The 18343-nt window shown below is 41.7% G+C and overlaps 1 protein-coding gene across 1 annotated transcript in view; it reads left to right on the top strand.

Moving 5' to 3' along the window:
* The window catches only part of LOC112115942 (leucine-rich repeat-containing protein 7), a 243760-nt gene that overhangs the window by 164243 nt on the left and 61174 nt on the right, over positions 1-18343 (top strand). The window contains exons 13-15 of the mRNA XM_029912345.1: positions 7307-7376; positions 11093-11192; positions 12047-12171. Coding sequence (XP_029768205.1) covers positions 7307-7376; positions 11093-11192; positions 12047-12171 — 295 coding nt within the window. The remainder of the gene's footprint in view (positions 1-7306; positions 7377-11092; positions 11193-12046; positions 12172-18343) is intronic.

Raw genomic sequence — 18343 nt, 5'->3', positions numbered from 1 at the left:
ATTGAAGGACCTCCAGGTCACTGAAGAATCTGAATCCCTGCTTTCAGTAGGGCTTCACATTCCATTAGTATATGTGCCCACTGTCACAACAGTACCAAACTTTTCTCAAGCACTGTGTTGTGGGGTCACAATTTAGTACCTCTGTCTCTGCCGCCTCTCTTCTGGAAATGGACTTTTCTTATTCCTCTTCCTACTCCCAACAAAGTGGGGAGGTATCTCTCACCTATTCCTCTAATGCCCCTTCTGAGTTTTATGGGTCAGAGAGGAGTCTGGGGTCTCCTACAGATCTAAACAGCGGATGTATGGAGTTATGAGGGTAGTCGTGCCCTGGTATCCTTCCCTTTGGTCCCCTACTCTCTTTCCTTTATAATATTCCTGGATGGCTGTACTGGAGCCTCTGAGGTTGTTATCATGAGCATACCTCGCATGCACCACCTCAGAGAGAGAGAGAGAGAGAGCAACATAGAGACTGAAAACAGTGCAGCCTCAAGCATCCTCTTTGTGATACTCAGCCTCCAGAGAAAGTCTCTGAGGAAGAACAACAACTCTGAGATGAGGACACAGAGGTAAATATTTCTACTCAAATTATTGCCTCATACCCAGGGAGAATGGAGGCCAAAAGTGCTGGATCTGAAAGTGCTCAGTACCTGTATTTGCCAGATAATGTTTAGAATGGTCACCTTAGCATCCATAATACCGTGACTAGATACAGAAGATTGGTTTACGGCCCTCAAACTGTAGGATGCCTGTTTTCATATCGCCATATATTTGGTACACAAGAAATTTCTGAAATTTCTGGGCAATCAAAACAACTTTTAGTGCAGAGTTCCACCCTTTGGCCTTTCTATAGCATTGACGTAATTTACCACAGTCATAGCAGTAGTAGCTAGTTAAGTAGCAAACTTAAGGAGACCAGGAATAATGGTCTATTGATATCTGGATGACTGGCTCATCAGAGGCAAGTCTTGCCAAAAAGTTCAGAGTTCCATTTACAGCATTTTTTGGCTATTGATGTCCTTCGGCATAAAAGTCAACAACTGGCACAACTGCCATGTTTTATATAAACAGGCAGGTACGGGCTCAATCATCTCCTTTGTGCTGAGAAGCAGTTCAGTTACTGAATTAATGTATTCAGCATCAGCTCTCTCTTGCAGCAGTTCACCTTCTGTATCTGCAGAACATGCTGGTGGACAGTTTGAGCAGACACTTTTCATCAGAGCACAAGTGGACAATTCACGATTCAGTTGATGTTCAAGGAAAGGGGTCATTCATCAATAGACTTTTTGTGACAAAGAGAAACAAGAAATGTCTGTTATCCTAGCAGTTCTGGTACTCAAACTGGTGAAATTGTTGAGACATCCTCTGAAACTACTTTTGCTATTCTCAGACCTGTTGTCCCAGAATGGAGGAGCCGTCCTGCATCTCAACTCATGCACCCTACATCTAACAGCATGATTTCTGGATGGAAGTTGTCAAACTGCCTGCAGTGGCTCAAGACCATGAGTACCAACCTCACAGTAGACATTTACAAAGCAGGACACAAACCCCAAAATGGTTGTAAGTTCTATACTTAGATTTCACCAACCATTTATCAAGTGAGAATGCCTCAAACACCATAACAGCCTTAACATGGAAAGACAGACAGTCTCCTTGGGTACTCCAATTTATTTCACCATCCACGTAAGCTTACCTGTGTGATAGATTGTGCTTTACTCCAAAGAGCAATATTCAGATTATTCCCAATCCCAAAAAACCAATCACTACACTGAGACAAACTAATTCATGCACACAGCAATGCATGGCCAAATTTTCAAATTCAGAATTGGGTCTAAGAAAGTTTAGAGGGATCTTTAGTTAACATAGAATTTAAACCTTCTCCTGAGGCCCCAGACGGCACATGCTATACAAATGTAGACTTCCTCCAGACCCATTTAAATTCCCTTTTATCAAAATGTAATTAGATGCCCCCTCTATCTTATTTATTGCCCCAACTTTGGGTCCCCATGCTAGAGTATAAGGGAATGTACGTTGGTATATGTCATGCACTGAGAAGACAAAAAGAGACAACTGTAGTATGAGCTTCCAAACGAGGTTTTCCTGCTGGGTGTCCAAGCGCAGCATCTCTCCCTCACATTCTTCCATACAGGCTGTCCTGGAGTACCTGCTCCACTTGAGGAATCAGGGCCTGGCACACTCTTCCATTAGAGTATATCTAGCGGTCATCTCCGCTTTTCACTCGCCAATCCAAGGACAGATGGTGTTTTCCCATGGTATGATGGTCAGATTCTTGAGGGCTCGAGAAACTCTTCCTTCAGGTACGGCCTCCTGTTCTGCAGTGGGATCTTAACTTGGTCCTTTCTAGGCTCACTGGCCCGCCCTTTGAGCCTCTGGGTTCCTGCTCCCTTTCCCACCTGTCATGGAAGGACGCATTCCTGGTGGCAGTGACGTCAGCAAGACAGGTCTCTGAAATTAAAGCCTTGACCTCAGAACCTCCGTACACGGTCTTCTACAAAGATAAGATTCAGTTGTGGCCCCACCCGGCCTTCCTCCCAAAGGTTGTTTCCACCTTCCATATGAACCAGAACATCATCTTCCCAGTGTTCTGTCCCAAACTGCACAAGACCAGTGAGAAGAGGTGTCTTCATGCCCTGGACGTCCAGAGGCCTTGGCTTTTCTACTTAGAATGTACCATGCCCTTCTCAACTCTTCATTGGTACAGCGGATAGGATGAAGGGTCACCTGGTGTCCTCACAGAGGATTTCCAGTTGGATCACCTAGTGCGTAAGACCTGTTACGACCTGGTGGGGGTTCCGCCATCGCCAATTGTCAGAGCCCACTCGACGAGAGCGTGGGCGTCTTCGGTGGCCTTCCTGGCGCACATCCCTATCCAGGACATCTGAGAGCCACAACGTGGTCCTCTGTTCACACGTTTACCGCTCATTATGCCATCACTCAGCAGGCCAGAAACAACACTGGGTTCGGCAGAGCTGTGTTGCAATCTACACTTCCGTGAACTCCTACCCACCTCCAGGAGTACTGCTTTGGAGTCACCTAATATGGAATGGACATGAGCAAGCACTTGAAAAAGACAGTTACCTTTTCCGTAACTGGTGTTCTACGAGATGCGTTGCTCATGTCCATTCCACAACCCACCCTCCTTCCCCAATGTCGATGTTTCCGGCAAGAAGGAACTGAGGGGGAGGGGGAGCCGGTGGCGCCTCTTATACCACGCCATGTGGGTGCCACTCCAGAGGGCGCCAGAGCTGGTCCCCTACAGATACTGCTGAGGGAAAAACTTCCAGCACCAGTGCATGTGGCGAGCACACACACCTACAATGGAATGGACATGAGCAACACATCTCAAAGAACACCAGTTACAGAAAAGGTAACTGTCTTTTACTAGCTATAACAGAATACTATACATTTTTTTATTTTACAGAAAGGCCTTATTTGACACAAGAAGTCATTTGGATATCTGGCATGAATATGTGTATCTACACGGGCTGCTGTCTGCATCTAAAACACATAAATTATTTCCAAATATCAAAGACTCTCAAGACTATTTAGACTCTCTAAAGACTAAATAAAAGTGATGGCGCACTGTAGACTCTCTGGTCCAAATTCTGTTCTGATTCATAATGGTGCACGGGGCCGGCTCCAGGCACCAGCTTAACAAGCAGGTGCTTGGGGCGGCACCTGCGGCAATTCGGGGGCGGCAGGTCCCTCACTCCCTCTAGGAGCGAAGGACCTGCCGCTGAACTGCCGCCGCCAATCGCGGCTTTTTTTTTCTTTTTTTTTTCCCCAATTGCCGCTTGGGGCGGCAGAAATGCTGGAGCCGGCCCTGATGGTGCAAGCTCATTGAAATCAATGGATTTGCAGTGGTGTAATTGAGACCAGATTATGGTCCTTTTACACTTACACTATATTAGACTCCCTTAATCCTACCCACACCTACCTACTAATATGTGAATTAGTGTAAGGGGATGTAAGTTTATGTAATGTGCACATGAGGAGCCAGAAAAATATGTGTACGTGTGTGTAAATTAAAATACAACACATTCTTACTCATTCCTGTTAGTTGCTTTTCTTACTACACTTCTCTCTTTTTGTCTCCTCAGTGCATGACATATACCAGTGTACATTCCCTTATACTCAAGCATGGGGACCCAAAGTTGGGGCAATAAATAAGATAGAGGGGGCATCTAATTACGTTTTGATAAATAAAAGGGAATTTAAATGGGTCTGGAGGAAGTCCCATTTGATAAGCATTTGCTGTCATGGGCGTCAGGAGAAGGTTTAAATTCTATGTTAACTAGAGATCCCTCTAAACTTTCTTAGACCCAATTCTGAATTTAAAAATTTGGCCATGCATTGCTGTGTGCATGAATTAGTTTGTCTCAGTATAGTGAGCGATTTTACATATTTAGGCATAACAATGCAAGTCAAAGTAGGTTTTCAACCTTAATATTATTTCAGTGTGTCTGAATACACAAAATAAATGTTAGTTCTTTAAAGAGGAGCCAAATTCTGAATGAAAAATTCAGGTATTCTCTCTGTTTGAGAATCTTTATATTAATTCTTGTAGAACTTGAGTTTATCATGTTAATTTATGAGGAATATTTCAGAGCCTGCAGTATTCCAGAGACAAGTAGTAATTAATTGATCTGTGATCCACTTTACTGATAACATAGTAGTGAAAACTAAATTTCAGCTAGTTTAGGCATCTTTTACTTTCTTGTGGTACTAATTATAGGATTTAAAATGTATAACACTTTTCCGTCCATAGAGCCATTTTACACACCAGGAATTGGAGATTATCTCACCGGGGTAATATATATTCATATTTAGCAATGGAATTTCATTCATTCTAATAGACAAGGAAACCGGTATTTTTAATATCAGGAGGTAGCCGTGTTAGTCTGTATCCACAAAAACAACAAGGAGTCCGGTGGCACCTTAAAGACTAACAGATTTATTTGGGCATAAGCTTTCATGGGTAAAAAACCTCACTTCTTCAGATGCAACATCTTCAGGTATTTTTAATATAACTATTTAAAATGAATTATCAGAAGTAAATGTAATCCTTCTTTTTGAACTAATATATGGTCTTTACTAAATAGCTTATATCCTTGTCTTTGGTGATAATGTGATGCAAAAACTTAGTTTCTTCCCATGCTTGTTGGACATCTGTCTGACCAACTAATCAGTCATAGAGCCCCCCTCCTGGACTTGGGGAGAGGGGGCTCTGTGACTGATTAGTTGGACAAACAGATGAAGCCTTAGGCTAATGCAGGGGTGGACAAACCTTTTGGCCCGAGGACCACATCTGGGTATGGAAATTGTATGTGGGTCATGAATGCTCATGAAATTGGAGTTGGGGTGCAGGAGCGGGTGAGGGCTCTGGGGTGGGGCCAGAAATGAGGAGTTCAGGGTGTGGGAGGGGGCTCCGGGCTGGGGCAGGGGTTTGGGGTACAGGAGAGGAATCAGGGCTGGGGAAGGGGGGTGGGGCATGGGAAGGGGTCAGGGGTGCAGACTCCGGGTGGCGCTTACCTCAAGCAGCTCCTGGAAGCAGCGGCATGTCCCCTCTCCGGCTCCTATGCGGAGGTGCGGCCAGGTGGCTCTGCGCGCTCCCCTGTCCCTAAGCACCACCCCTGCAGCTCCCATTCACCGCAGTTCCTGGCCAATGGGAGCTGCAGGGGTGGCGCTTGGGGCGAGGGCAGCACACGGCAGCCCCTAAACGGAGGGGGGACATGCTGCTGCTTCCAGGAGCCTCGGCAGATGTGCAGGGAGCGGCCTCCGACCCCGCTCCCCAGCAGGAGCTCGAGGACCGATTTAAACTGGCTGGAGGGCCAGATGTGGCCTGCGGGCTGTAATTTGCCCACCCGTGGTCTAATGGCTCCTGTGGACACAACGGGAGAGCTTATAAATTCTGCACCAGAAAGAAAGGCTCCCTTTTCCCTCTTGGGATTAGAGTAGTACGAGGTTTGGGGGCCTTGTTGTGGGCATCATGCCAGTTGCCTTTTGGGGGCTGGGAAGAAATATTTTTCCTCACTTCCAGTTTAGCCAGGGTGGTGTGGGTTTTTTCACCTTCCTTGCAACAATCCCGAGACCTAAAGGGTAGGTTAGGCTGTAAAATTCATTTTGTTGCAACTTGGCAGGTGCTTAGTGCAGGAAGTCATTCAGTAGGAGGTCCAGTTCCCTGATAAACTGGAAATGGATTAGTAGAAAGCACCTCCTAAAGAATTAATGGGGTTAGGGCCTCTAATCTCTGGAGACAATCCCCTCTTTCCGACCTACCCCCAATTAACCCTTCTACAAGTGGAGGGTGATGGGGATCAGCAATGGTGCTGGGAACAGGTTGACAAGATGGAGGGCTGATGGCAGCTTCTCCACCAGGTGGTACAAATTACAAAGGAAGGATGACTTGCACTGGCTGAATCATTGAGATATGTTACTTAATAAAGGCTAGTTAAACCACAATCCTGGTGTCTTGTCTGTCTTCCTGTGGGGCCTGGGACAAAAACTTTGAGGCCTTTATTATGCTTCATAAAGAAACAAACAAACAAAAAAGAAAAGGAAAACAAAAAAGGGGTCAGGGAGAGAAAATTTACCCATTCCCATCCTTCTTTTGCAGGTCACTTTTAGCAGACCAAGCTAACTGATATTACATGAAAACATCTGTTCACGTATATAACTACATTTTGCAATTTAGAACTTTTGTTTTATTGTTACATTTCATTTTGTCTTATGGGAAAAATCATAATGACTGTATTATAGTGTCTCTTCAAAAAGGTGTTTCAGATTATTGCAGAATATATTCTAATAGAAAATTAAAATGCCAAATGGTATGTTGTATCTATAAACAAATCCCCTTAATGCAAGTACTTTCCAAGAAATACTGTGTTATAAGGCATTATTATTTTGGTTGTCTGCTCTTTATTGATATTGTATAATGCCAGGCAAGTTCGAATAATAACTTCTTATTGTGCAAGGGGGAAAGTATTCATTCAGCAATTCATATGTTAACAATAAGGCTAAGACAATTGTTCTTTAATATCTCAAAGGCACTTTATCAGTTTGTTCAGGCTCAAAATGTAGCTCTCACTTTTAAATGCAATAATTCAATGAGAATATCCTTTATAAAAATATCTTTCTTTAAAACCAAACAAAGAAAATAAAAATGAAAAATGCTACCAATTTCAGTATGATCCAGCTGAAATACATTGTATAAAAATTTGACAGTGTCCCTTTAAAAGAGGCTACTGTACATGAGACATTCATATTGTTCCAATATTGTTGTTTACAGACTGAAGAATTTACCATTCACTTTTACTAAGCTTAAAGAACTTGCAGCTTTGTGGCTATCTGACAACCAGGTAATAACTTTTAATCTATGTCTTTTCATTAGTAGTAAAGAGCAAGATATCTTGGTAAGGGCCATAGATAAAACCTATGTTTTAACAGACTATTGTTAGATTTATGAAGTCCCAGCAGTTTCCATGTCCTCTGTATTAGCTACAATTCTAGATATAGGTTCTGCTGAATGTTGTGGTATTAATTGGGAAAGCTCACCTTTGAGGGATTTACTGCTTTCATCAGGTGGGATTGTATGTCCTGACCAAATTTAATAAGTTAAGGCCGGAGGACTCTAGTGAATGGGATCACTCGTGGCCTGTGTTGGGACACAAGGACCCAAGGATTTTATACTGGGCATATTCTCTGTCTTTTGTATCCCTTAATCCTTCTGTGCCTCCATTCTTGTCTTCTGGCTCCCCATTCCCTATCTATTCCTGTTTTTGTTTACTCCTTCTCCTCCTTTTTACCTCTTCATGTGGAAGAGAGATTTTTCCATTAACTTTTACACATGAGGCTCTCATTTGGTGTTTTGCTATCTTTCTATGCTTTTAAATTATCAATGACAACTCTTTAAGTCTTGCTAATAGAAAGTAAACATAGTAATTAGAGCTAGGATAAGTGTCTTAAGTCTCATTGTCAAAATTGACTTAGGTATTTAGTAGCCTAACTCCCACTGATTTTCATCGGCTTAGTGCTGAGGGACTTTAGGCACTTCTGAACATTTTAATCCTCGTCTAAAATGGGGAGGGTGGGAGTCACAAAAATTTATGAAGAGGTTTTTTTCCTTGGTTTTCTTCTAAATAAAGGTTTCATTAGAAAAGTTTCCAACCAGAGCCAAAAATATTTTAAGTGTTCTAGGCTTAATCCTCAGATGGTGGATATCAGCATAGCTCTGTTGAAGTCAACGGAATTATGCAGATTTATATCATCTGAAATTCTGGTCCTCTGTGCATTTTCCATTTTTTTTTCTTTTTAAAAAAGCCCCAAAATTACAACTTCTCAATTTTTTTACTTTTGCCACAGCTAAGCCATGACAAGCAACCCACCTTACGCCCAGATCCTACAAATATTTATGCACTATTCATGCATTTAAAGTTAAGACCATTCATAAGTTTTTGCGGGATCAGAGTCTTATTATTTGTCTGTAGCATGAAAATCTGTAACTAACATGAGACTACTGATCCCAGAGTTCCAGAAATAATATGTTGGTCAAGTCCTAAGTGCCAAATCTTGTAGTCTTCACTTGGTCCCTATATTCCTGCACTCTTTGAATAACCTAAACTTCCACTAAAGTCAATGTGAGTTTGAGGCATGTAAAGAATGCACAAAGAGGGTCCTCAGTCCTTCTTTAGAGAAAACTTTCATCAACTTCGGTTGGAGTTTCTTGAGTGCTCCTAGATTTGGTCCAATGTTAAAATGTTAACAGTCATCTTTATATGTTAATACTGTCTGTATTTTTAGGGATTTATTGTTAAACTAATTATGCAGCCAGCATTAGTGCTCAGAAATGTAACAATCAACCAATTTACAATTTGTAAATTAAGACCTATCAACCACTACGAATGTTCGTAGAAAAAGGAATTCATAGTTTTAGGCATTTAGGCACTGTTACTCTAAAGGGAAAAGAAATTAATTTTCACAAAAAGTAAATATTCAACGTAGCTAAAAGTGATACTTCCATTATTGCAATAACTTCAATAACCTCTTCTTTTTTTCTCTAGAATTGTACACTTATTGCAGATAACTGTTGCCTCTTGAATTCAGGTCTGATCAGTATAATTTTGCATGGTCCAAACTTCCTATCACTGTAAACTAATCCATTCTATTTGTGTGCAAAAGCCACTGAGACCCTGATCCTGCAACTGCTTCTCAAGGTATGTCTACACTGCAGTGTAAGCCCATGCTTGAGCCAGGCTGAAGCCTAACCCCCCTTGTGTCGACACTGCAATTGAGCTAACACAGGGCTCAGACCTAGGGTCTCGGGACCCTGCAGGACTGGTTAAGCCAGAACCCAGGGTCTGAGCTCTATTGCTTAATTGCAGTGTAGACACAGCCCCGCTTGACTCAGATTCCAAGAGTCAGCTGGAAGTATCCCACAATTCCATGGGATAATTTCCTTAGTCCTCTCTATCCCAGCGATCTACAATCCACTCTATTGAAAATGGAAGCCACCCCCACTTTGCCAACGGCAACAGCTCAGGTCAGCATTAATCCATTCTCTTTTGATCACCAATCTGCAAGCACACTATCAGAGAGCCTCCTGGGTTTGCAATGGAGAGTGAATCAGTCAAGCCTTTTGCAAAGCGAGCTGCTTCAAACTTTCTGCAACACACAGGGCAGGTAGTAAAATTTTCTCACAGTGCACCTTGGTCCTAGGGCTAGAGCAGTCACATTGGGAGGGAGGGGGTACTAGGGACTCTAGGATGTGGTTACTTGGAGCCGGGTCTGTGCACTGTAGTGTGGATGCCAGAGTCCTAGGTTCGAGCATGGGTTAGAAAAGTCTCAATGTAGGGTTAAAATACAATGTAGACACTCAAGCCCAGGGTTCCCTAATGTGGATCAGCTGACTCAAGTCCCACTAACCCTGGGTTTACATTGCAGTGTAGACATTCCCTATGTGGAAGGACTCCTGTACCTGTATTGAGTACTGTTGACTTCAGTGAGGTTTAGCACAGACACAGAGGTCTGTTTGTGCTGAGTCAGTTGCAAGACTGGGGCCTAAGATGTTCCTCTCCCAACAAACATAGAGTATATATATTGCTGACTCATGTTTAATAAGTAATAGTTCAGCATTACTTTGCTCACCATAAGAACAAATTTAATCAAATAAGGAGATTTATTGTTAATACCAAGTAATTTTACTCATTCTTAATGTTATTTTTACTTATATAGCTAATTTTCAGAATTTTAAATGACATCTATATATACCTGAATGTAAAAAGCAAGCAAGCAAGCAAACAAACTGACGAGAGGAGGGTGGAAAACAATGTGTGGACTTCAACGCAGTAAACTAGAGCCTTCTCTCTCTTCCCCTTCCTATTCCTACCTGTCAAAAACTGATCAGTAGAATGTGACCTCTTACAAACATAGAAATATCACCCCAAAATAATAAGAAAAGTTAATGTGGACAATTGAGTGCGTGCTTAAGAGCCCATCTAGCCTGCACACCAACTGAGAGCCTATATTCTTGTAAGGACACATTATTTTCTTCAACTTATTGGACTTTTCTACAAGAGATCATAGATTAATTTACATTAATTTAATTAAAATATACCAGTATCATCAGAATACTCATTGGGCCTTCGAACACAATCTCTAGTCACTTGCACCAGTTTTATACCAGTGTAACTCTGCTGCCTTCAGTGGAGTTACTCCTGATTTACCCAAGCGTGACTAAGATTAGAATCAGACACTCGGTGCTTAAACTGTTCCCCTTCCCACCCTCCTCTGCTTCTCATTTCACTCAGTCACTACAGTGTGTCAGACTCTGTTTTCCTTACACTGGAAATATTCCTACTGAAGTCAATAGGAATGTTATACATGTAATAAGAGCGAGGGATCGAAGAAAAAAATTCCACATCAGAATAATATGTTTTTTCAGTCAGCAACTGTAAGAACAGTTTCATTTAGACCAAGGACACTATTCTTACTTTCTTTTTATATTTTCTATTTATCAGGTCATAAAATCTGATTTTCTTGGAATTCTTATAAAGAATCTTTCATTTTTTCTTTATAGTCCAAAGCCCTTATCCCTCTGCAAACTGAGGCCCATCCAGAAACAAAGCAAAGAGTACTGACTAACTACATGTTTCCTCAGCAACCCCGCGGTGATGAAGGTAAAATACTGTCAGCAATGTATTACAAAGGCAAAAACGTGTTTATAATGCTTATTTAAATCCTGGTGAGAAAATGGGGAGTTTATTTTTAAATATTGAAACCACGGTTCCATGGATGAGAATGGCTACAGTTGTTTATATAACAAACAGTGTATACAAGGCAGTATGTGTTTAGTCATACTGAAAGGGTTCTAAACAGGCTCTTTTTGTATGTTAAATCTAAGGTTTCCCAAGTCCTTAATTTTGGATTGAGATTTGTTTTCCCTTTTCTTTGGGGGGCGGGTGCAGGGGGGAGGAGGATCAGAATTGTGCCTTCTGACACACTGTATAAACCCCCTGAATTCACTTCATTAGGGTTGCCTGGGGCCAATGAAAGGCAGAATTTGGTCTGATATTTACATTAGGCAGGAGGATGGCCTGTGCTCTTTCATAGATCTGGTAGCAGGAGGCACTCATCCACCACTTTCCCATCCTCCCTATTCTGACCTAAATTATGATAAGATGGGATACATTTTAGTCTTCTGCAAAAGCAATCCTGTGACCTCACTAGGAGTCTTGAAATCCTATAATTGACAATATTTAGTTCAAACACAGCCAGTTTGCACCACCCCTTTCAACTTCACCTTATTACATTAAAAATTATGTAGCTTGTTTATAGGTTGTGACAAATTTTTGTCACTTTTCACACCCTTTGGATGATTTAAGTGTAAAACCGAAGGGGGTGCAGGCCTCAGCACAACATAAGTTTTTGTCGTTTAGAGTTTAAACATTTCATTTGTTTTGCTTGGTGCACTAATTACACATTCTTCTTACAAAGCAGTCATACTAAGCTATTACCTGAATTTTAACTGTAGATTTCCAGTCAGACAGCGATAGCTTTAACCCTACTTTATGGGAGGAGCAGCGACAGCAGCGGATGACTGTAGCCTTTGAATTTGAAGAAAAAAAGGAAGAGGAGGAAAATGCAGGAAAAGTTAAGGTAACTAGTTAGCTTTCACTTTTTCTTGCTTTATATATTGTGGACAAAAGATCCAATACACAAATGCCATGTTAACATGTTTTTATCTTTTAAACTTGCAGAGAGTGTTTGAGACCAAATATAATCATTAATGAAAAATGAGGGGTGTGTTTTCCCTGAAGCATGCACTAATAGTTTCCATTCACGCCCTTGTTACCTGACTATCAAATTTTGAGTTTCTTCTTTGAGTGTTTGCTCATGTCCATTCCATGCTAGTTGTGTGCATGCCATGTGCACTGTTGCTGGAGACTTTTCCCTTAGTGGTACCCATAGGGCCATCTCTAGTGCCCTCTGGAGTCATGTGACAATATAAGGGGTACTGCCAGCCGCACACCCCAGTTCCTTCTTCCCACTCATGACAGTTACTGGAATGATCCTTCTTGCTGTGGCAAGGTCTCCTTCCAGTTGTTTGGACTTTCTCAGTTTATTCTTAAGTTACTGTAGTTAGTGTATATAGTTCTTAGAGTTAGTATATATAGTTGTGTAAATAGTTCTCCCTGTCATCGAGGGACTTTTCACCCCAGGTGCTGGGCATGCCCCAGGCTTCAAGACATGTGCCCCTTTTGACAAGCCAATGCCAGTGAGTGACCCACACTATAAGTGTCTAAAGTGTCTGGGGGAATCTTACAATAAAGATAAGTGCCTGAGCTGCAGGGACTTCAGACCTCGCACTAGAAAAGACAGGGACATTCGACTGAAGGCCATTCTCCTGGAGGTGGCCCTCAGACAAGTCTCGGAACCAAGCCATTCCGAATTGGCACCAAGCACTTCGACATCCGTGCAGAGTGCTCCACCAGCACCGTGCTCTTCCTGGCGCTGTTCTCCATCTCTGGTGCTGAGGAAGAAGCATATCAGTAGAGTCTGGGCCACATTCCAGGTGCTGGGCCTGCTGATAAACGAGCAAAAGTCAACTCTGGTCCTGGTTCAGTGGATAGAGTTCATCGGGGCAGTGCTTGATTCATTCCAAGTCAGAGCCTTCCTGCTGATACAGTATGCACTTCAGCGCCCTCTAGATGTGGCTGGTATCAGTCTACTCCCTAAGCAGGCAGCACTTAGATTCAGTGCTCACAGTCCCGTTTCCGGTCCTAACTTCCATGACCTGGTGGAAAGACCAAGGATCGGTAATGAAGAGGGTACCCTTTACTGCCCCTCAACTCTCGGTCACTTTAGTCTCGGACACGTCAGACATAGGGTGGGGAGCCCACCTCTGCAACCTCAGGACCCAGGCCTCTAGTCCCAAGAAGAACTCTCCCTACATAAAAATGTCAAGGATCTCAAGGTGGTACGCTTAGCTTGCCAAGTGTTACTTCCCCACATTTCAGACCAAATGGTACAAGTCTTGACAGACAACACCGCATCCATGTTTTACATCAACAAGCAGGGAGCGGCTTGATCTTCAGCTTTGTGCTGTCTTCTGGATGTGGGACTTCTGCGTGAAACATGCCATTCACCTTGAGGCGATGCATCTCCCAGGAGCCTGAAACGTACTGGCAGATCACCTCAGCAGACTCTTTTCCTCTCACCACAAGTGGTCTCTTCACCCGGAGGTCGTCAGTGTCATCTTCCAGATGTGAGGGCCTTCCCAGGTTGACCTCTTCATCACCAAGAAGAACAGGAAATGCCATTAGTTCTGTTTGCTGCACGGGCACAGCTCAGACTCCCTCTCCGATGCCTTCCTGCCCTAGTGAGCAGATCATCTGCTGTACACCTTTCCTCCAATCACGTTGGTTCACAAAGTTCTCCTAAAAATCAAATTGGGCAAGGTGAGGGTTATCCTGATAGCACTGGTGTGGCCACACCACCATTGGTTCAGCATACTTCTGGACCTCTCAGTGGCAGCCCCACTCGCGCTCCCACTCCGTACAGACTTGACTTCAGAAGACAACGGCAGGTTGCTTCACCCAAACCTCGCCTCCCTGTTCCTGATGGAATGGATGCTGCATGGCTGAACTCCAAGGAACTGGCCTGCTCGGATCAGGTTTGACAGGTCTTGCTAAGCAATAGGAAGCTTCCACCAGGGCTACCTACTTTGCCCAGTGGAAATGTTTCTGAGCATTTAACACACAGGATTAGATGCTGTTTTGGAGCACTTAGCCATAGCCCTGAGTAGGTGACTCATGAGGCAGAATCTTCCCCCACTCTCCCACTCCCGCTACACAGTTCCCCCTTCGCTACCTTATAGCCTTTAATTAATACTTACATTTTATGTGATCCCTAATTTCCTTTATCAAATGATATCTCAAAATACAAATAGCCATGTTGTCCCTGGCCCTAGCCATAAGTGTTCAAGGAATGGAGAGTGCAAAGAGCATCCTCCCAGTTTGTGCACTCTATATAGAGAGCAGGGGCCTGAGTATGAGTTTTAAATGAGTGTAACTCCAGCACTGTCATAGGACTCGTTTTTTATTTTCATGGGTGTGAGAGCATCATCAGTTCCATCTGTTTTCAGGTGGGGACAAAAATTTCTACTTCCAACATAGTGTTAGTGAATTATTACAGACTAAATACTTCACCATTGTAAGTCTTTGACCACTACTGTAAGAGACCCAAATTGGAAAATGACATCTGAGATAGTCTTATGAGTAACAATAAAATCACAGCTTTTTAAATTCTAAAAAATGAAACTCAAAAACTTAATAAAATTATAGCTACTATTTGTATTTTACGTTTGGCGCTTCAATTTTCTTTTGACTTTTTTTTCTTTTATTTTATTATGAGTTCTCTTCCACTTGATTGTGACCAGATTAAATACACTCTAGTCCATTTATTTGGTGTTAAATAGAAAATAAATTGACTTAAAAAATCATGCGCTCATAATTAATAGGTTACATTGAAATCTTACAGTAGATTGATCAGTTTTCTGGTTCAGTACATAAATACAAAACCCAGTGAATAGTGGATTAAAATGCCAGTTTTACCCATTAGTATATTATCAGTTCAAAAAACCAAAAACTGCACTATTGACCTATACTAATAATTTAGAAATGAGCTGGAACAGAATACCATTCTTGTATTAACATAGTATGACTGCTTCATAATGTGAAGAATTTGTAGTCCTATTAGCTTTGTATAGTAAAATATTACTTCTAATTCTAAAAATACAGTGTGACATAAATATAATTTTGTTACAATTGTTAAAAGAAATACAATAGTATAGAAAATTACCAATAAAATAAGAGTTGCCATTACAATACAAAGGACCTTCTTTGTCTTTATTTATGTTTGTAATGTTTCCTAAAGAATTTTCAGAACTATATTTTAACATTATGTATGATGCAAATAACTATGATAACATGATTATACAGAAAATGTTCACAGCATTATTACTACTGTTACTTGGATGGTGTTCATGTTTCTTATGCACTTATTTAAATTAGAACAAAGCATTTGGAAATAGTTACATACTTTTATATATACAAAAACTACTATGTTAATCTTACGGTACTAGGAATTTTCAAATGTTAATAATAGAGATGATAGCAATCGAAATCTTGACTTCCAGCTCTAAGAGGTGGGGAAATCTAAATTGCATCATATGCTATTTGCCAGTATTCAGTTATGGAAAGCATTGTCATTTTTAGGTTATAGCATTCATAGACTTAGAGAAGTGTAAGACTGGAAGGGACCTCAATAGGTCAGTCCAGTCCCCTGCACTTGAGGCAGGAATAAGTAATGACTAGACTATTCCTGATAGGTGTTTGTCTAACGTGTTCTTAAAAACCTCCAATGATGGAGATTCCACAACCTCCCTAGGCAATTTGTTACAGTGCTTAGGTACCCTGACAGTTAAGAAGTTTTCCAAATCTCCAACCTAAATTTCCCTTGCTGCAATTTGAGCCCATTGTTTCTTGTCGTATCCTCAGAGGTTAACGAGAACAATTTTTCACCTTCCTCCTTGTAACAACCTTTTATGTACTTGAAAACTATTATCGTGTTCCCCCTCAATCTTCTCTTCTCCAGACTAAACAAACCCATTTTTTTCAATCTTCCCTCCTAGGTCAGGTTTTCTAGACATTTAATTATTTTCATTGCTCTCCTGTTTCCCGGGGTTTTCCGAATCCAAAGTTCTTGGTAACTTTACTCTTGGCGAGGCAGTGGCAGGAAATAAATCAGTGGGGACACAGCCACAAATCCATGTTGACTGTTACTTATTATCTTCTAGGTGTCTGAAAATTGATTGCTCTATTATTTGCTCCATTATCTTTCCGGGTACTGAAGTTCAGCTAATTGATCTGTAATTCCCTGGGTTATTCTGATTCCCCTTTTTATAGATTGGCACTATATTTGCCCTATTTCAATCCTCTGGAATGTCTCCTGTCTTCCATGAATTTTTGAAAATAATTGCTAATGGGTCAGATATCACCTCAGTCAGCTCCTTGACTTGAAGACATCTAATTTATCTAAGTAATTTTTAACCTGGTCTTTCCCTATTTTAACCTGAGATCCTGCCTCATTTTCACTGGCATTCACTATGTTAGATGTTTGATCGCGACTAACCTTTTTGGTGAAGACTGAAACAAAAAAATCATTTAGTACTATCATTTCCACATGTTCTGTTATTGTCTTTCCCCCCTCATTGAGAAATGGGCCTTGATCTTCCTCTTGCTTCTGATGTATTTATAGAATGTCATCTTGTTATTTTTTATGTCTCTAGCTCATTTAATCTCATTTTATGCCTTGGCCTTTCTAATTTTGTCCCTACATGCTTGTATTGGCTTTTATTTTATATTCATCCTTCATAATTTGACCTAGTTTCCACTTTTTGTAGGATTCTTTTTTGAGTTTTAGATCATCAAAGATATCCTGATTAACCCAGGGTGGTCTCTTGCCATACTTCCTGTCTTCCCTATGCAGTGGGATAGTTTGCTTCTGTGCCCATAATAATGTCTCTTTGAAAAACTGCCAACTCCCTCAAACTCTTTTTTCCCTTAGACTTGCTTCCCATGGGATCTTACCTACAAACTCCCTGATTATGCTAAAGTCTGCCTTCTTGAAATCTATTCTTTATTCTGCTTCATTTTCTCTCCTACTATTCATTAGAATCATGAACTCCATCATTTCATGATTACTTTCACCCATGCTGCCTTCCAGTTTCAAATTCTCAACCAGTTCCTCCCTATTTGTCAAATCAAATCAAGAACAACCTCTCCTCTAGTGCTTTTTCCATCTTTTGAAATAAAAAACTGTTTCCAGTGTAATTAAATATATTTCAGCATATCATATTTATACTTATATACATTACAAGCACAGCTTGAATATCTATTTCAGTGCAATATGAATGTGTTTCAATAGTGATGTTTCACTTGAATAAAATGCACTTTTTAAATAAGACATACTGTGCAGGACAAGTATTCTATACATTGGTTTAAATGATGCTCTTTACTGCGCAGTGCAGAAGGAGCAAGTTTAAACAAAACTGGCCACGTGTTCAGAATGCATGGAAATGGGGATCAACACCAGGGTGACATGATCTGCTTCTCCTTCCTGGGCAAACTTCTGTATGTGAACAACATTTGCTTGTGGCTTTCCAGATGTGAGAAAGGTCATATTAGAGTGGAGATAGTTGGAACAAGGGAGTAGATGCTCTGCATGATGTGCTTTTTTCCCCAATCCATGCATTTTCCATTAGAAGATGCCAAACTAGAATTCATGGTGTGTGGAGTAGAATTTGCACTCAATGTTCTTCTTCGAGTGCTGTCCCTGTGGGTGCTCCACATTAAGTGTTCGTGCGCCCCTGCGCTCATAATCAGAGGATTGTGGTAGCAGTACCCAGGGCCGCCCAGAAGATTCAGGGGGCCTGGGGCAAAGCAATTTCAGGGGCCCCTTCCATAAAAAAAAGTTGCAATACTATAGTAACATGTATTTGGAAATGTAAAAAATAACCAGTGAAATACATTCAAATATTAATTTGTAATAATTTGAAAATACACGAAATACATTATTTAAAACATTAAATGCTTTAATGGTATGTATACATTCAGGGCCGGCTCTGGCTTTTTTGCCGGGGGGGGCGGCCGGAGCCCCTGGGGGAGGGCGGCGAGCCCCGGCGGCGGCTCCGGTCTCCCCCCCGGCGGCCAGAGCGCCGGGGGCAGGGCCGCGAGCCCCGGCGGGTGCTCGGCTCTCCCCGCCCCCC

Source organism: Terrapene carolina, unplaced genomic scaffold (genome assembly GCF_002925995.2).
Source record: "Terrapene carolina triunguis isolate 2854851 unplaced genomic scaffold, T_m_triunguis-2.0 Scaffold210, whole genome shotgun sequence".
Classification (NCBI taxonomy): domain Eukaryota; kingdom Metazoa; phylum Chordata; order Testudines; family Emydidae; genus Terrapene; species Terrapene triunguis.
Note: the sequence above shows the minus strand (reverse complement) of the source record. Positions and strands in the feature narration are given on the sequence as shown.